Source organism: Triticum aestivum, chromosome 3D (assembly GCF_018294505.1).
Source record: "Triticum aestivum cultivar Chinese Spring chromosome 3D, IWGSC CS RefSeq v2.1, whole genome shotgun sequence".
NCBI classification, from domain to species: Eukaryota; Viridiplantae; Streptophyta; class Magnoliopsida; order Poales; family Poaceae; genus Triticum; species Triticum aestivum.
The window spans coordinates 447,990,498-448,010,351 of NC_057802.1; the positions used below are offsets into that span (position 1 = coordinate 447,990,498).

General features: G+C 47.3%; 3 protein-coding genes across 5 annotated transcripts in view; 2 read left to right on the forward strand and 1 right to left on the reverse strand.

Moving 5' to 3' along the window:
• Positions 1-10,079: 10,079 nt before the first annotated feature.
• LOC123079560 (protein PIN-LIKES 6) lies at positions 10,080-14,692 on the forward strand. 3 transcript variants are annotated; one of them, XM_044502348.1, is made up of 12 exons: positions 10,080-10,365; positions 10,970-11,251; positions 11,414-11,493; positions 12,182-12,306; positions 12,397-12,518; positions 12,675-12,902; positions 13,012-13,086; positions 13,182-13,282; positions 13,402-13,454; positions 13,592-13,786; positions 14,105-14,241; positions 14,340-14,692. In XM_044502348.1, the coding sequence occupies exons 2-11, from the start codon at positions 11,054-11,056 to the stop codon at positions 14,224-14,226; spliced, it is 1,299 nt and encodes a 432-aa protein (XP_044358283.1). In that variant the 5' UTR covers positions 10,080-10,365; positions 10,970-11,053; the 3' UTR covers positions 14,227-14,241; positions 14,340-14,692. The 3 variants fall into 3 exon arrangements, with proteins under 3 accessions (XP_044358283.1, XP_044358281.1, XP_044358282.1); XM_044502346.1 differs by having other exon boundaries at positions 14,105-14,226; XM_044502347.1 differs by having other exon boundaries at positions 10,086-10,365; positions 10,973-11,251; positions 14,105-14,226.
• Positions 14,693-16,538: 1,846 nt separating this feature from the next.
• LOC123079562 (uncharacterized) lies at positions 16,539-18,113 on the forward strand. The gene is made up of 2 exons (XM_044502350.1): positions 16,539-16,992; positions 17,629-18,113. Exons 1-2 carry the CDS (start codon positions 16,539-16,541, stop codon positions 18,111-18,113), a joined length of 939 nt encoding a protein of 312 aa, XP_044358285.1.
• The window catches only part of LOC123079561 (pentatricopeptide repeat-containing protein At3g14730), a 2,820-nt gene continuing 583 nt past the window's right edge, over positions 17,618-19,854 (reverse strand). Inside the window, exon 2 of the mRNA XM_044502349.1 lies at positions 17,618-19,854. Coding sequence (XP_044358284.1) covers positions 18,339-19,854 — 1,516 coding nt within the window. The 3' untranslated portion in view covers positions 17,618-18,338.

Sequence of the window (19,854 nt, forward strand, 5' to 3'; positions counted from 1 at the left end):
ATAGAAGTGTATAATAAAGCCCATTAATGTCCAAATCAGAATATAATATAGCATGGAATAATAAAAAATTATAGATACGTTGGAGACGTATCACCGCGCGACCCGTGTTGCGTGCGAGCAGGCATGAGTTGACGGGACGCATGCGAGTAGTCCGCCGCGCAGGCAGACGGGGAGGCGTGCGTGCAGGTGTGTGAATTGATGGAGGCGTGCTCGCTGTGCAGTGTCATCGGGAGGCGTGCGAGTAGCTGTGTGAAACTTTGGTAGGCATGCCAGTAGTCCGGTGCGCAGGCTCACCGGGAGGCGAGCCATCGGTTTGACCGCCGCCCACCTCTCTCCTACAACTCCCACTACTCCATATTAATGGTGCGCCCGAGCGGCCGCACCCCCCATCCTCGCTACGCACACACAATCCTCTCTCTCCGCTTGCAACCTCGACGCCGCTCTCAGTCCTCAAAGCCGTCAGTGTATGAGGATGCCGCCGAAGCGCCCCATCGGAGGGAGTGGCGACGCCGGGGCTGCTAAAGCATCGGAGCACGGCGTGGAGATGGAGACAGAGGTTGCCTTCACCGCCGGCGAGTTATCGCTGCACCCAGCCGTCGTCAACGGCGTTGAGCTTCCATAGCCGGAGGCAGAGTTACACACCGACTCCGACGACCACTCTGGCGACGACTCCGATGACCACTCGGGCGACGACTCCGACGACGACGGACAACTGGTTAGTCATCTACACCCATTTATGTGTCAAATAGATCATAGGGTTTCTCTGGTTACTCCTGCCTCCTCCTTTTTGGAATAAAAATCCTGTGGTTATGTTCTCCCAATCCATGAAATCTGAGTAAGTTTCGTTAGATCCGTGTAGTGTATTGATTGTTTGAATGGTACATATCATAAGTGATTAGCTGTTTCATTTGTGCAAATGACTGCTAGTGAACCGACTAGGGTTAGTGTTCGTGCTAATAATTCCTAGCCAGGACTTGACAATTGATTTTGAATGACCTACATATGTTTGTGCCATTATTTTCTTCAAGATTGGTCTGTACATAGATGACTGTGCTTAAAAATCAAACCATAATCTCTGAATATGTATAAATAAATAGCCATAAATTCCTAATCCTACTTCATGGCATGTAATCAATGATTTGATGCCAAATTTGTTTTACTATATGTATAGGTGCTGTCTGACGATGTAGACAGCGAGGATGAAGATGCCCAGAGGAGGTACAAGAGGCGAATCCTGAGGGAGCTTTATGCGGGAATGCATAACAGGCGTATTAGGACCTGGAACGACGGCTATGGATGCCCATTTTGCAACCACAAGATTCATGACACGTATCTAAGTGTTCTTGCGCATGCAAGAAGGCGGGCCGTTGGCTTCTTCAAGCAGAAGTATTCTCGCAGGGTGGTGCACGGCGTGTACGCCGATTACCTGGAGAAGCTTCAGGATCGTGCCGGCCGCATGTGAGATGAGATGTGGGATTGATCGAACTATGTACGCTTGAGTATGCTTAATAACGGTTGAACTATGTATTTATGGTTGAACTATGCTTATGTACGTGTACGCTTATTATCTATGTCTGAATATGTTAAATATTTTGTCAAATTTTGGTAAAAATTACAACGGGGGACCAATAAACCAGGACGGAGGTAGTACGTCAATCACACACGATTCCCAAAATTGGAACCGTGTGCAATGACTATCATTTTGCCTGTTGCGTCAATCACACACGGTTCGCTCTAGCAAACCGTCGCCCCCAAAATTCTTTGTGGACAGAAAACCCTCACCACCCAATTCAAAAAAGAAAAAAAGAAAACCCTCACCATCCCCACGTCACAAAAACCCTCACCCCGCCCGCCACCCACCTCGGCCCCTCCGGTACGTTCCCCATTCACACCCGCACAAGCTCCTCCGCGTCTATGCCATGGCACCGCCTATCGCGGCGGTAAACACTTAGCTCGACGCCTGCCGCCGTCGTCAGGCTGCCGACAAAGCCCACCACATTTCGCCACTTCCGCTTGCCGCCACCTATCGCCATCGACTTTCTCGACGCTGCTCGCGGTCGACCCAACTCTGCTCGGTTGGGGAATCTGCCGTACTGAGGGTTCTTTCTCATGGACGACAAGGTAACTAATTTAACGAGATATTATCTCATCTCTTATCCCAGTTCATCTGCCTCCTTTAATCACCCGGTGGAAATCGCCATGAATTCATTTTTATTCGAGCTGATTTGAGGGTTTTCTTTCATTCATAGAATGTACAGTGCGCCGATACTTCAGGACTTGGCGACCGCCGCCAGAGATTCCATCTCATCATACCAGATAACTTGAGGATGCGCGCAGTATGTTCAATCTCACCCTAAATCAGTTGGCATGGCCTACTTTCCTGAACATATTCTAAATATTACTACATTTGGATAAAAGGTGCCACATGCACCATATATGTCAAAGGGGATTTCCCCCCTCTTCTTTCTATATTAGGCAAATTAATGATGTATTGTTCTTTCGATTACTCTCATATTTCCATGACATCATGTTTACCCTATCTGATTAATTATAGACTTTTGTCCTTCGATTTCAACCGTTGTACAGTTCTTTCAATTTGGGCCCATATTTGCATGTTACCATATTTTCTTTAACAACCCTACCATTTTCAGCAGGACATCCCTCGCTATGCAACAGATTATGTAGTGCACAATTTTTCCCTTTACATACATCAAGACTCCACGAATGTCATACTGCGCACAAACCATGGATTTACAATCGTTGCTATTGTAAGACTTGATGAACGTGGTGACTCCTATTTTGGCACTGGCTTTTGGAATGAAATTGCAAAGTTTTATGTACTGAAAGCTGGCACTAAAATTGCACTACACATAGAAGGGCCTGGTCATGAGATATATGCTAACTTCCCCGACAAAATCATCCATCCAGACTTTGTTCGAAGTAAGTTTTCTTTTCAACTATCTGCATATGTTGACTTACCCAGCAATGTCAAATGAATTGTGTAGTATTTAAGCAACCAATTGTTATTCCCTTATCTTACTATATTCCTACCTAATAACTTCTAGTTACCAATACACTTTTCTATTGACCTGTTTTAACTAAATATTCCCTGTACTCCCATTTCTATCAGAAAGCGCCGCTGACAAGGAGACTCCGGAGGTGGAGAACGGGGCTGCCAACAAGCGGAGGCGGGGCAAGCTAGAACTGCAAGCGACTCCAGCAAGCCTAGACTTAATCAACAGCCTCCCCGATGATATGTTGAGAGTCATCATCTCCCTCCTCCCAATCAAATATGGGGCGCGGACAACCCTCCTTTCCCGGCGGTGGCGCCCCCTATGGAACTCCAGCCCTCTCGACCTCCACTCATGAGCTCTGCCATGGCTATCGCAAAAGCTTGGATGCGTTCTCCAAGATCATCGGCAGTCACCTTGGCCCAACCAAAGGCCTTAGAATGGGCAAGTTTCGTTCCAACGGCAAGGACCGAGCCAAGCTTGACGACTGGTTCCGATCCCCCGCCCTAGTTCAGCTCGAGGAGCTCACTTTTGATGATGGGCATATGCGGTCGCTGCCAACGTCCGCACTCCGCCTCGCGCCCACGTTGCGCGTCGCCAAGTTGAGGAACTGCCATTTCCCGCCCCTTAATGACGTGTACGCTCTTATTCTACCACGACTGAAGCACCTCGAGCTCGTCGCCGTCTGCCTCTCAAAGGGTGACATGGAGGGCCTGCTCCGTGGCTGTACTGCACTCGAGTACCTACGTCTTCAAGCGAACTTTCCACATCACCTCCATGACTCTCTGGACTATTTATGTGTGTTGCTGGTGTGGCAGGAAGACATCACAAAAGGTGGACCATGGTATGGTCATCCAGGACACACCTGCACTTGAGAGATTACTTGTAGTTGATCAAGAAGGTCCAACAAGAATCAATGTCATTTCTGCGCCAAAATTGACAGTGGTGGGCTACTCGTCTGACAAATACTCCGAACTTGTTATTGGATCCACACTCGTTCAGGTACAACAGCCGCCTTCTACCTCTCCTTCTACAAATTAACATTATTTCTAATTTTGAAGATATTTGTTCATCTGTCATTCAGAAAATGATTCCGACAAGCTTGACCCCGAAACTGCGCACAGTGAAGGTCTTGGCACTAGAATCTATCGGGCCCGACCTGGAGCAAGTTGTCAGTTTCCTGAGATGCTTTCCGTGCCTGGAGAAGCTATATATCGAGGTGATGTTCCTTTCCTGTTAAATGTTAACCATAAGGGAGTTCAATTTGTGACACCTTTTTCCAAGTTTACAATGACAATGTACTATGATTTTTGAAGGTTCTTTTGGAGGATTTCAGTACATACATGCCCCCCCCATATTGGTTGCTTGATCCATATGGTTACAATCAATAAGCATTTCTCCTTTGGATTCATCTGTACTAGTTTTCTTAGGGAACTTTTCATCCACTCCAACCTCTTGTGAAGAAGGCTACATTTTTCTAGAATGTAATCAAATGCCCATGTTAATCATGTCAGATCGAAGATGGCATGTTAGTGCATTTTACAAATCCTGCAAACCAAATAGCTAGTCCTGTAGTAATGTTCAAAACTGCATGTAGGCACTAACATGTTTTCTTCTTTTGCAGATAAGATTAGGCCCAGTGGTAGATCATGTGATACAATATAACAATCATGTCGAATGCCTAGATCTGCATCTCTTAGAAATTACTTTGAACTCCTACCGAGGGACCTTACTGGAGATTATATTCGCCAGGTTCTTTGTTCTCAGAGCAAGGGTGCTGAAGGAAATGATGTTTGCCCTACATTTATTTCGCAAAAATGAATGTTCTGTTGATCAGCGCCGGCGCCTGCGGCAGAATGGAGTAGGCTCCAAAAATGCTGAATTTCATTTTGGAACTTCAGATGACAGAGTAATCGGAAGTCATCGGGTCAACCCCATACATGACTTCTCAGTGGCTGACCCCTTTGCAAAAATTGTGAGGTTTCGAAGCCAGACTTAGAAGCGGTGATATTAGTTTGAACCTATCTAATATCCATGTTCAGCGCATCAGCGCGAGCGTTTACAGCTGATGAGCTGAATTTCATTTCTAATATCAGTTTGAACCTTGTAATCTTCGAATTTAAGCCATATAACTCTGGAATTTGAACCTTGTAACATTTTGAGCTTTTGTGGTACAATCGTTGAAATGGCATCATATGAGACTCGTATATTGCTAGCACTATTTTGACCTTAATATGCAATGGTATTAACCATTCTCGAATCAGTTTACCTTGTCGATCTCACAGCACACGATCTGTATAGCTAACTCGACTACGATCTTCGACATTATTGCACACAGTTGGTTTCTTCCACCGTGTGCGCTGTAGAGCGCAGAATTAATTATCGCACTCAAGTGTCCACGCTTGGGGTGCGGTGTTGTCAAGCGTGCACTGGATTCTGGAATCCTCCGCTATGAATGCCGTGACAAGACGTGACGATTACAGGCCGGCCGGCCCCCATTTATTATTACAGCGGCCATTTAACCTACCCTTGTGTCTCTTCAACCTTTCGATCGCGCCCCACCATTGCAAGAAGCACACCCACCATGAGAAATTCTTAGAGGGTATCCTGCGCGGCTCCAATGGCGCTCCGAGCGGCTGCCGATGACGAGCAGCAGTTCACCATGCGTGCCGTGGTGGACACCCACAGAAGGTTCATGGACCTCTCGGTGGTGTACACCAATGACCCGGTTTGGGCGGAGCACTCCATCCACATCATGGAGTTGTTGCTTGCCGAGGATAAGTACAAGGTGGTCGGGTTCGACCTCGATTACACCCGCGCTCGTGCCGGGTCTCGTCCCAAGGTCACTGTCACCCAGATGTGCGTGCACCACCACGTCCTCGTCTACCACTACTGCCTGGCCACAAGGTCTTGCGAGCGTTTCGCCAGGTTTGTCAACAGCCCCCACTACATGTTCGCTACAGTGGACATCACCAACGATGTAAAGGTGCTCGAGAGTTCGGGCATCGCCTACCAGAATCTTGTCGATATCCAGGGCCAATACAAGATCTGGGGCAGCAAGGAGCATGAGAAGGACTCACTGGTTCACCTCGCCGAGGCCATCATCGACCCCTACTACATAGACATGAAGGATTCGTGCAACAAGGACAAGCGTGCCTGGCACTCGGCCTGGATGGAGAAACTCGACAAAGCTCACGACGTGTACGCGGCCAAGGAGGCGTACACGAGCTACAACATGTACCGGCGGATCGTTGACATGAGGAAGTCCCTCCTTCCCCAAAACGGTCAGGGATCCAGCCGGAAGCAGAGCAATGGCAAGCGTCGTCGCAACAATAAGTAGATGATTAGATCCTTGTTTCTCCTACTTTAGTATGCATGTAATTGCTTACTTTGGTGTGTGCAAATGTTATGTGTGTAGTCACTTGTGTAATTGTATGCTTAATTTGGTTGTGCAATGCTGTCTTTTTAAGTATATATGTTGATGCTTTGTAGACAGAGCGTAGATGGTGTGCGGACAAAGAAAATCACATCGCACACGGACTAAACAATGGAACCCGTCGGTGATGTTTTCATCAATCACTCACAATTGTATACCAGTAATCGTTTGCTCACGACACACACACGTCTTATTAGCAGCAACCGTCTGTGTTCTTATCGGTCTTCAGACACATTTCTGATTACAGACCTGTTTGCCGCGTATCACACACATCTTGTTAAGTTGAACCGTTTCTGTTTTCATGTCTCAACGCAAACAGTTCATCTGAGTGAACCGCATGCCGTATATCGCACACACCTTTGATCTGGTTGATCGTTTCTTTTGTGTTGCCTAATCACAAACAATTCATCCGAGTGAACCGTATGTTGTGTATCGCACACGCCTCCATCTGGCTGCCCGTTTCTTTTGTTCCTCCTCATCACAAACAGTTCATTGAACTCAACCGTATGCCCTTCATCGCACATGCAACTAAAACCTGAACCGTGTTTGATGCATCCATCATCGCAAACGTTTACACATTTCTGACGGTTTTCATACAGCACCGTTTGCGATTATGGCATCGCACACAGTTTCTCGAAGGGTCTCTGATCGTAGTGTCGTGTTAGCAGCATCCTGCAGTAGTGATGGTATACCCATGATGTTCTTGCTTTTACACACCTACCACCTCACCCTCATAGTCCCTGTGAAGGTTGCATCAGGATCGTCCTTGAGTTACATGTGCCTCGGGCGATTGGAGCTCGTGATGATGGTGCAATGAACTGTTGCAATGTAGTAGTATTTGTCAGCATTCCCTTCAGACGCAGGTGACAACATGCAGGTTGTGGTCGACTTTCTTGCATGGTGTTTCCTACCTAAAAAAAGTAAATGTCCATACATTTTCTCTATATAACAGATTGAGTTATATAATATGGATCGAGGTTCTCATGTCTAGGCCAAAACCCTTGAGATTTGTGTGAGAGAAATCCAATTTCCAGGCACATGCGAGAGCAAGGAAAAAAAGCAAAAACTATTATCGCGAGCATCCACATGGCATGATGACCGGTGGCAACATCGCCAACTGGAGCAGCCAGATAGACGCACCTCCGGATGACGGCGTACGGAGTGTCCATCACTCCTTGCGACTGTTTGTGCCTTTGCTGCCGCAACCACTCCGCCATGGACCCCAGCCAAAAGAGGGTTTAAAAGGCAAGCGCGTCCATCCGAACCGAGAAAAAAGTCCCACCTATAGGCCCCCAAACGACTCGTCTTGTCTCGTCGTTTCTCATCTCACCTGGGGGACGAGAGAGATCACGACCAGATTGATCCCTCCCTCCCTCCCTCCCAAGTCTCCCAAGATTCCGCAAATCAAACAGCGTCCCGCTATTCCAACCCACCTTAATCACACTTTCCGCCCCTGCCTTATTAATCTGGCTCCAACCTTGCAACAAAGGGGGTTTGGTGTGTGAGTTTTGTGTCGATTCAATATGATCGTTCTTCCAACGTCATACTCTCAATGTTGTTTTAGGATTATCGTTCTTAACAATATCCTAAGATCCAAAAAACTTGATCACCAACAACACTTGAGCTAGTCTCAGAGGTGAGACTAGAAATCATGTTTTCCCATTTATCATTCCACTAAATCGCATATTCCAGGATCATAGCATTTATAGTATGGAATAGAAACTCTCAATTATAAACATGGAAATATAATAATACAATATTATTGTCTCTAGGGCATATTTTCAACACATCTCTCACAACAATATTTCCTTTGATCGAGCACCCTCGTCTTCTACACTCCTGTGTCATAACAAACCTCGAACTTGGGTTGAATATCACGGTGTGTAAACACTATCATGATTATCATGTGGAGTGTTGTAGATTGGGGTACCGGTAGGACCTATAAATTTCAAGGTGCCACATAATGAGCATTTTAAAATCAAGCTAACTTGACAAGAGATCTCAACCTTTAGACTATGGACACCAAATCAGCCAGAAGCCATATAGGTGCAGCCATGTTTGAAGTTTTAAGTCTCTCAATCACAAAGCCTGCCTTGCGAGGCTCACTTTATGATTTTTGGTGATAGTAGACACATGATGTATTGTTGTCGATACACCTAGTGCCTCATCTTCAAGGTGAGCATTCTGCATCATCATCATCGCCCTTCAGCTCTATGCACACATGAGAAATTGGAGCTTACTGCCAAAACAACAACGACTAGGCGGTGTTGTCAATATTTTCCTTGAGACGGGTGTGACAACACGTGGCTAGCATTTGCACCTGGTGTTTTCCCACTTTATTATCCTTTTGGATCTACATTCATGGTGCCATTATGTGTAAGAAACAGTACGTACTTAGGACATTATCGAGTGTCCACGTAGCCGCGATAACCAAGTGGAGTAGTAGCACCACCAGATCACGTCGTACGGAATGCCACGACATACAAACTCAAAAATAGGATACAAAAACAAGCGTGTGCATACGCCATCGACATTTCTAAATCGAGAAAAAACAATCACACATACTTTCCTCGTCACATTTGTCCTCTAGTTTCATCGCCTTCCCCGTTTCATACCACTTCTCAATCTTGGTGTAGTCTTTTCTCATGCCATCATCTTTCTTCAGTCGAGCATCTTCATCTTCTAGACTCCATCGCATAAATCTCCAAGTCGAGTTCAAAAGCATAGTGTTTAGAGGCTTAGCGCCACGAGGATGACTATGTGTGGCACTGTGGCTTGGGTGGCGAGGAGGACCTATACTTCGTGAATGTAGACAATGACCCAACCTAGCAAACCAAGTTGTTGGTCTTCATTGCTTTGTTTCATGCATGTGGCAAGTATCTTCAAAAGCAAGCTGGCGTTGACCTTCGAATCTAGGATGCCAAGATCGACCGGAAGCCACATGGACACGGCGGCGTTCGCATGTTACGTGCATCGATCACCTAGGGCCTCCCTTCAATGATGTTCGGGTTTAGTTCTCTAGCAATGGTAGACCCATGATGTTCTTGTTTTTACACACCTACCACCTCACCCTCATAGTACGGGTGAAGGTTGCGCATCATCATCGTCCTCGAGTTACATGTGCCTCAGGCGACTCGAGCTCGTCGTGATGGCGTAACGCAGCGTTGCAATGTGGTAGTCTTTGGCAGCATCCCCCTTCAGACGCGCGTGACAACATGTGGGATGTGGCCGACTTCTCGTGTTGTGTTTCCAACCTTTTTTCTTTAAAAAAAGTAGATCTCCGTACATTTTCCCTATATAAGAGATTGAGGTTATACAATATGGATCAAGGTTCTCGTTTCAAGGCCAAAAACCCCTGAGATGTGTGGGAGAGAAATCCAATTTCCAGGCACACGCGAGAGCAAGGACAACAAAAAGAAAAGAAAAACTATTATCGCGAGCGTCCACCTGGCCCGATGACCGGTGGCAACATCGGCAGGTGGAGCAGGCGGATAGACGCGCCTTCGGATGACGGCGTACGGAGTGTCCGTCACTCCTTGCGATTGATTGTGCCTTTGCTTTGCTGCCGCAGCCCCTCCGCCACGGACCCCAGCCCAGCCAAAAGAAGATATAAAAAGCAAGCGCGTCCATCCGAACCGAGAAAAAAAGGTCCCACCCCAAACGACTCGTTTTCTCCTCTCACCGGGGAAAGAGAGACCGCGGCCAGATTCATCCCTCCCTCCCTCCCTCCCAAGTCTCCCAAGAGTCCGCTGCAAATCAAACAGCGCCCCGCTATTCCACCCCACCTTAATCACACTCTCCTCCCCTGCCTGCCTTATTAATCCGTCTCCAACCCTGCGGCAGCGGGGGTTTGGTGGTGCCAGGATTCCCCTCCCGCCGGCGGCTCGGCTCCCTCCCCTCTGCCTCCTCGGTTTCCTGGTGAGTTCTCCAGCTGATTTTCGCCTCGTTTGGACCATCCGCCTGGTGGGCGGACGCCGCCGTGGACCATGGTCGCACGCATTGGACTATTCGTGCGGTTTCTACTGCTGATTCGGGATTTTTATTTTAGCTCGGGGGTTGCGTTCGAGCTCTGAACTAGAGGTTTCCGTGCGGGGTGTATTTTGGGTGGGGGGAGTGGTTTTCCGTTGGGTGGGTAGGCCGTGGCGTGACGAATCGGACGGGGTCGGCGGGGATGCTCACGCCACAGTAGCGGAACCGGATCCCCCGGCGGGCCGAATTCGGTGGCGACAACCACCCACGCGCTCGGGAATCGGTGCCGTCATCCGCAGCCGTCCAGCCGTTCGGAATCTGGTTTTTCCCCGATTCGATTCGAGGTCCTTCACCCCACGCATCATCCGCCGTGTGCCGCGCGGTTTTGCGCGAACCGGGGAGGTTGTTGGTTAGCGCCGGAGCTTGGTTGGTCCGGCACGGCGCTGTGCCAGCTGGGCCATCTTTGGAGCAGCCGGCGTCGAAAGCAGTCCTACGATTTTCCTGCTGTCGCCTCTATATTTTTGCCGTCTATATAAGCCCTTCTTAATGGCAGAAGAATCGTGTGGGTCCTGCTCGTGAGGGCTGCGAGGGAAGGGGGAAAGGAGAGGGCTCGAGTCGAGTCGATCTGGGCGAGGCCATGATGGAGAGGAGGTCGCTGATGGAGGCGCTGGTGACGGCGGCGCAGGGAGGCTCCACGGACACGTCGGTGCTGTCCATGCTCAAGTACGCCGTGCTGCCCATCGCCAAGGTCTTCACCGTCTGCTTCATGGGCTTCCTCATGGCCACCAAGTACGTCAATATCCTCCAGCCCAACGGCCGGAAGCTTCTCAACGGGGTGAGCTTTTCCTTGTCTATTCTCTCGTTTGTGATAAATGCATAGCTAACTATACAGATAGTCGCACCTGTGACCTCGAAGAATGGTAGCTGGGTGTTATACAGACTAGGAAGGTGTTGGCTACTGGTTCATAGTGCTTACATCTTTGACTGTTTGGTGCAGCTTGTGTTCTCGCTTCTACTTCCTTGCCTTATATTTTCCCAACTGGGCAGCGCAATCACGCTCGAGAAGTTGGTGCAGTGGTAAGGATTGTATTTCCATGATGTTCCTTACTTTCTTTGTTCAGCAGTTTAGTAACTCAGTTTTGTCGTGTGAGCTACTGACCGTAATGTTGTTACTATTATTAGATTAAGTCAAAATATCAGTGATTTACTATTATCGAATACCCTGACAAATTTTAGTCATGAGCTTCTGAGTACGACAAATTAGAGACAAATTTTAGTCATGAGCCTCCGAGTACGACAAATTAGCGACGAATTTTAGTCATGAGCTTCCGATTACGACAAATTTTAGTCATGAGTTTCCGAGTACGACAAATTAGCTCACGCGACTCCGCGTTTCTCAAAATAAATGCAAAAAAGGGTACCATCCAGGAGTGAAGGAAACGTATGTTGGTGGGTTAATTGGTTCCGGTTGAATTTTAAGGGTTAGAATGGAATCGAAACAAGCTTTCCTGGACTAGTTTAATGGCAGTACTTCTTTCTAGCAATATATACTGAAATATGGAAATCAGTAGAGAAACTATTTCAGCGCATTCATTTTATTAGAGTATTGTTGCTGTCAATATTCATCTCGTTAGAATTGTGTGAGCTTTATCTTTGAGTCCGTACAGTCCTTTTTTCGCTGTTTTAGCTTTTTCCGTTGGCAATAACTCTGCCGTGATTGCATTCTTTCTATTTGACATTTTCTCTCCTTTTTTGTATTTTGTAGGTGGTATATTCCAGTAAATATTGTTGTAGGCGCCGTGTCTGGCTCCTTGATTGGCTTTGTGGTGGCATCTATCATCCGACCTCCTTATCCGTACTTCAAGTTTACTGTTATTCACATTGGAATAGGTGTTTGTTTTCCTCTTTTTGAAAAAGTTGCATTTCATTTGTGATTCTTCTATCTGATACGGATCTGACTGCTTATTTTTTCTGAAACAGGGAACATTGGAAATATACCTCTGGTTCTCATTGCAGCATTATGTCGGGACCCATCCAATCCTTTTGGCGACTCTGAAAAATGCAGCCAAGATGGAAATGCATACATCTCATTTGGTCAATGGGTATGTGCATTTTTTCGGGAGGTTTATGTGTTCAGTGTTTTACTTAGAAGTCAGGATGACTACTTTGTGATATAAAGATAACAGCTCAGCATTTATATCAGGAATATGAATAAACGTTCTGAGATCATTTGCTGAGTGAATTCTTACTTGAGGCAGGTTGGTGCGATTATTGTTTACACATATGTGTTCAAGATGCTTTCTCCACCACCAGGAGAGACCTTTGATGGTGAAGAAGAGAAGCTTCCGGTTCTGGCATCTGAAGAAAACGCGATGCCTGAACTTGGTAAATATCCAACAGGCACTCACACTAGTACTGTACCCGAGGATGAGCCTTTGTTAGCTCTCGAGGGGAATCAAAAAGGCACTACTTCTCTAGGATCAAAGGTAAAAAATGTTACTAGCGGTGATTCATAGTTTCATACACTTTGAACTTTTCTTATTCAATTTGGTACAGTTAAATTGCAATGTGAATAATTGTGTTGTGTTGTTACAGATACTAAGCTGTGTTAGATGTGTGGTGAAATTCCTAAAAGACAAGCAACTTCTTCAGCCACCAATTATTGCCTCTGTATGTATTGATGGGAGTGTATTCTACTAGTAATCATTACAGAAAATTACATCTGTATTTTGTGCCTTGGAAACTAATTTTACACTATGGAACAGGTCTTTGCAATTGGAATCGGTGTTGTTCCATTCTTGAAGGGTTTGATATTCACGGATGATGCACCTCTATTCTTCTTCACAGACAGCTGCCTCATTCTTGGGTATTTGCATCCTGCTTTCGGATTTCGTTTCAAATATACACAGACCTTGCACCAATTAAACTACAGAACTTAAATTACACATGATGACTTATATCGTCTAAAATACGTCACATTTTCAGGGAAGCTATGATTCCATGCATTTTGCTTGCTGTGGGGGGTAATCTTGTTGATGGTAAGAATCTATTTTCATTTGAAACTGTTGTGAAATTGTATTATATATATATACTGACATCACCCCAACCATTGTCATTGTATGGTGAGGAGATGCATTTCTCCAGATCTTAACACTAGCCCTTGTTTATTCATCAGGTCCTGGTGAAGGGAGTAAGAGACTTGGTGTGCGAACCACCGTTGCTATTATTTTTGCACGGTTGATCTTGGTTCCAATTGCTGGGGTTGGCATCGTCATGCTAGTTGACAAACTCGGTTTCATTCCCAAAGATGACAAAATGTTCAAGTTTGTCCTACTACTGCAGCATTCCATGCCCACATCAGTGCTCTCAGGTATGAGAAAATAAGGGAACTTTAAAACTCCAATAATGCTTTGTTTGTTGAGAAAATAAGGCTCGCTGCTTATCACTTACTCTCTCCTTCCCATAATATAAGAGCATTTTTTACACTACACAGTGCCAAAAACGCTCTTATATTATGGGACGGAGGGAGTAACTATCATGTGCCATGTTTATAAACCTTAAAATACTCCAATAATGCTTTGTTAGTTGAGATCTGCAAGACAGTGGGGCAGTCTGTATGAGGCACCACGTGCTGCATGTTAGCAAACCACACTATAGAATCTGATAGCAAAGATCCTTCTGTTTGTAGGTGCTGTTGCAAACCTCAGAGGGTGCGGGAAAGAATCAGCCGCGATCTTGTTCTGGGTGCACATTTTTGCAGTGTTCTCCATGGCAGGGTGGATTATTTTCTATTTGACGCTGCTCTTCTAAGTACGCCGCTCCCTTGTATGCCTGTTCTTTTCTCTCTTTTTGTGCTCTCGTCTGCAGCGGTGCAGATTAACAATCATTCCTCGATGCTCAAATTACTCTGGTTTGGTTTACAGATACTGTACTGAAAGGGGACACCCCGCAAATAGTAGATACCATCAGAAAACATGGAAGAAGATAATAGTGTCATGAACTGTACAATAGGCCACTGAAACCATGGTGGCAGCTGCTCTGGAGGTACGAGTTGTATCGGTACAGATATGGGTTCCTCGTACCCGGTTTGTGTAAATGCCTTTGTCATGTTAATTTTGGCCTCGCGGCGAGGGACGAGAATCGCGGCAGCTGGTGCCTGCCATATTATTAGGTCACCCTGAAAAACCTTTTAGATCCGTATTTCAGATATATTTTGGCACTCCATGATGTTCGCTCTGTGATCCGTCTATTCGGTTGAATGTAAGTGTGTTCTGTACGTCTGTGTTGTGCTGTCCTTGTGCTCAAGTTCAGATGGTACACATAAGTGTTTATCACCGGGCGCAGGGGGCCCCATGATGGTAGTACACAAGTCTGATTGTCACAAGCAATAATGTGCACACAAGACCGTGCCAGCGACGCGTCGAGGCCTTGCATGTTGCTGGTGTCGCCAAACGTACCAGCAGCACGTTGCGTGTGGTGCCGAGGCAAACTGTCGTGTTTGATCGCTCCATGTGCTTATAGAAGAGATGGATCTGGAACACCACAGATCTGAATCTCGTCTCCAGTCAGAATAAAATTGCGTATCCGATGTGGATGGGATCTTTTTTTTAATACAGTACAAGCACAAGCATTCATATATGCACCCCTATGAACGCACACTCTACCTTTATGAGCACCTTCGAAAGACTGAACCAGCATATTATCTTGAGATTTTACGAAGTCATCGTAGACGCCTCGTAGTTGACAGAAACGCCTCCTCCCACTAAACACGTGTTGCCGAAAATTGGCAGGAATCTCACGGGGTCGCGCTGACACGTTCGTTGGCAATGGGGGTGGGATATACTCCTAGTTGCGTCGAGTACTGGTACTATACCTGCCTGGTGCAACGGAATGTGCCGGGAAGATTCTCTAACACGTCAGTACGAGCACGCAAGCTAGTGTTGGGTGGAGCGGATACTTCCAACTAGGCAGCCAAGCTGGGCAGTGCATGAGCGACGACGCATGGGCCGTATACCGTCCGGTGGCGGAAAAACAGTCCTCACCTCGCAGAGTCGCATGGTCAGGTCAAGTGATCACGCAAGGCATGTGTGTTCGATCAAGCGACACCGGGTTGCCCGAGGCGCTGATGAGCACGAGCAGGTGTCCAGAAGCGGACAAGCATGAGGTGTGTCTTGGTAGCGCACTATCATTCAGATTAGCTTGGAATACTCTTTCCACGCATATAGGCACGCACAGATGCATAAAAAGAACAGCTAACCATCATATAGTCTCATTCGCAAAACACACACACACACGCACACGCACACGCATACGCCATCTAGTGAAATGTAAGAAACTGGTGTCCCCCGAAACTGCTACCACTTTGCCTAACAGACACGTCAGCTGTGGAAGCCCAGTAATTTGGAGACGAGGTGAAACAGCAGATGGTGGTTCCTTGATTATTCCTCACAACAGAGGACACGGCCACACGGGTCTTTCAATTGCTGCCCCTTATTCAACTTATTGTTACGAAAATCCGCATCTGAACCCGGGCTCAGATGCTCCCGCTCAAAAACAAATACTACAAAAATTAAAAAAATCCATTTTTTTTGTGTGGTAGATAATTTGAAGCGTGAGGTCCGTTTTAAATTTCAACTCATTTGGATATCTGAGCAGCTCTCGGCAAAAAAGACAAATCGGGTCAAAACAGTTCGTGAACAATAAACTTTTTTACAGACCCCGATTTTGTCTTTTTTGCAGAGAGCTGCTCAAATATCCAAACGAGTTGAAATTTGCAGCTAACCTCATGCATCAAATTATCTACCACACAAAAAAATTTGGAATTTTTGGGAGCCAAATTGGCCTTATAGAAGAGCCAAAGAAAGATAGAAAAGAGAACGAAATAAAATACTCGTAATAAAAATGCTTCGGCTAGCACCATCTATGCTTCTCCCTCTCCTAGTGCCACAACTTTAGAATCGATTCCATTACCACAGGGAAGCAACAAACACGAAGCAGGTCCTTATTATCGTCTTGGAATAACTTTGCAGCAAGGTAAAGGGTGCCTATGGGATGATAAATCTCCGCATCATATCCCCTGGTCTCCATCACATCCTGCAACACTCTCACCCTCCCTCATACAAATGAAAAAGCTATCAGTCGAGTTCTGCATAATCTCCGCGCGCGGTCTAGGACGCAGATCGTCGCTGCTGAAGCCACAGTGGTTCTCAGTCGGATGGGTTGATCCCAGCAGCAAGTACTGTACCAAGATTGACGCATCAGGAAACTCAAATGCAAGCTGGGGCACCAAGTTCTCGGTCTCGGTGGATGAACATGATCTGGCGCAGCAGCAGATGGAGCTGACAGTTGAAGTCTACAGGAGAGAGCCCATCTTCCTAAGGGAGCATCTCCAGGGAGCTGCAGTTGTCCAGATGAAGGAGTATCTTGACAAGTTTGCACAAAATGAGGAGCATTCAGAAGTCATTGAGGAGACTGACAGTTTCCAGCTTAGGAGGAAGAAGTCAGACAAAGCTCATGGATTTGTGGATATATCCATCCGGATCTGCAAGCAAGAAGATGATCATGGTCGGTTTTCAGGTAAACAGAAATTTCTGGTTTACACTGAAAGAATCTGTCTGATTTGTGCCATCTGAGATGCTGATCAAAACACTTTCACAGTAGGAGCGTAGTCAACACATACATTTTCCAAATCTTCCGCACAGCACACTAGAATGGCAGTCAGAACTAAAATAACAATAATGCAGGGAAGTTGGTGTTGTTTTGTTCGTCGAAAAAATCAGTGTTTTTCTGGTTAATAACAAATATGTTGCAAAAAGTTCAGTACGTGACCTAACATCATAGCTTCATAGCAATAAGAAAAGTATACGGTGTATCTTTATCGGCAAATCTATCCACTACTTGTAAGGAAATGACCAACACATTTTTTGGATGGAAAAGCACAACGTGCTTGATCCATTGATAGGCTTTAGAATGTACAGAGAATGGGCAGCATTTACTTGTTCTTCAAAACATAACGGAGTTAGCAGAACAACAAGTGAAAGTCAGCATGCTTGGTAGAGTGTGCTGCCATGATAGTCATAAGATGTACTGTCTGATTCTTACCATCAAAAGGGTAAAGGGTACGTTTAAATATATAGCACATGAATTAAGATGAGCTTCAAAACTACAATATCATAATTACTTTAACCTATATCATCTTCTGTTGATTTGCAGGATTACCTGAAGGATTGAAGAACTCCGATCAGGTCGGCATCACATTGGCAATAGAAGACGGACCAGTTTATAATTATCCACCGCCACCCTACAACCATTATAGGGGCGACAGAGAAGATGCTGATCACCATAGTAATTCCAGGCCGGTGATCCCTGGAACTCGCCCAGATCCATCACCATTAGGAAGTAGCTACAGCTACCAACCACCAATGTTTCCATCAACCCTGCCACCACCACCAACTTCAAACCTCGGCTTCTTCCCACCACAGCATCCCGGTAGGGAGCGAGTGCCACAGAACTACATAAATGTGCCACCAAGAAAATCTGCAGCTCAGAATAGTGCACCAAACTTTGGAATGGGGCTTGGAGCTGGAGCACTGACTGCTGGAACTATGATATTTGGCGAAACCCTCTTACCTGGTTCAAGTTTCGGTGGTGCTCTTAATGGTGCAAGCCTATCTGTATCCAATGATGCACCATTCTAATTAATATCTGCGCAATAGTACGTCAGTGCTAGCTTGTAACAAAATAAATACATATATGAGCATTCAATTATATAATGGGGTCGTGATACTCAAATCACTGCAATCCCTCATCCAACTTATCAACGAATGCAGCATTTCATAAATCATTTCAGCCTCAGGGTGTTCCTTATCGCCACTAACAAAAGCGTGCATAACTGTTCCACTCTTGCCGTTTCCTCCACCCACCTAAACCCAGCTGCAGCCCGCAGCCTTCTGCACTCCTTGCCGTCTCATCTCCCCCCTTACCTCCTCCAGGCCCTCAAAGTTTCCATCCCAGCCATATGTGTTCGCTAGCAGCACCCATCCACCACTCCCAGGCTCCTTCGTCGCCATCAGCATCCTAGCTGCCTCTTGGGCCCTTTCTTTATCACCATGCATCCGGCATGCTGCAAGGTATGTCCTCCACGCACCAGCTCCTACATCCCCTGCCTCCTCTACAACCTTTCTCGCCTCATCCAGCCTCCCTGCTCGCCCAAGCATGTCAGTCAGACATGCGTAGTGCTCCATCTGCGGCTCCAAACTGAACTCCTCTTTCATTCTCTTAAGAAGAATTCTCCCTTCTTCGACAAACCCAGAATGGCTGCACGCCGACATTGCTGCCAGCAGAGTTACCTCATCTGGCACCAGACCTTTCACCTCTGTCATCTGGCGGAACAACTCCAGTGCCTCCTGCCCACGCCCATGGGATGCATACCCGTCGATCATAATATTCCATGATGCCACGTCCTGTTGGCGCATCCAGTAAAATACACGGCATGCCTCATCCAGTGCCCCGCTCTTGGCATACATGTCTACCAGTGCATTACAAGCGCGCACGCCCATTGCACCATCGCGAGCCAGTCCGATCGTGATAATGTACCCATGCACCGTCCTCCCAACCTTCAGTGCTGCAGTCTGCGCACATGCAGGGAGAACAGCCGCAACGGTCACTGTGTCCGGCCATACTGCAGCATGCCTCATCCTATGAAAGAGCCTCATTGTCCCCATATGGTCAGCCGAGTAGTGCAAAGCCGACAGCATCGAGTTCCAGCTGAACAAGTCCCTGTCCTGCTCTGCCATCCCCTCAAACACCATTGCCGCATTGGCCACATCATGGGACTTCCCATAAAGATCCACCAAGGCGTTACACACCGAAACATTGTGGTCAAGTCCCGACTTCACCACCATCCCGTGAACAGCAGCCCCGCACTGAAAATCCGCGGCCGCGGTGCAGACCGACAGGATTCCGGTGACGGTGAAAGCGCTGACCTCCACCGTGCCATCCTGCCTCATCCGCAGGAAGCACTCCATGGCGCGGTCGAAGCAGCCGAGCTTGGCGAACCCGTTGACCATGGCGTTCCAGACCACGACGTCCCGGAGGGGCAATTCGTCGAACAGGCGGTGCGCGTGGTCGGCGAGGCCGAACCTGAGGTAGCCGCGGAGCAGGGCGCTGGCGCAGAAGAGGTCGTGGGCGACGTCGCAGCGGAGCGAGAGGGCGTGGATCGCGAGGAGGTGGGGCGGGGACGGGGCGGAGGAGGCGAGCGGCGGGAAGGAGAAGGAGTCGGGGAAGTGGGCGGCGCGGAGGCGGCCGAAGACGCGGAGCGCGAGCGGGTAGGGCAGGGAGAGCGCGGCGTTGAAGCAGGGGAGAGGGGAGGCCGGCGGGAGGAGGCGGTGGACGACGGGGTGGAGGGCGGGGACGCGCGCGTAGAGGGAGACGAGGGTC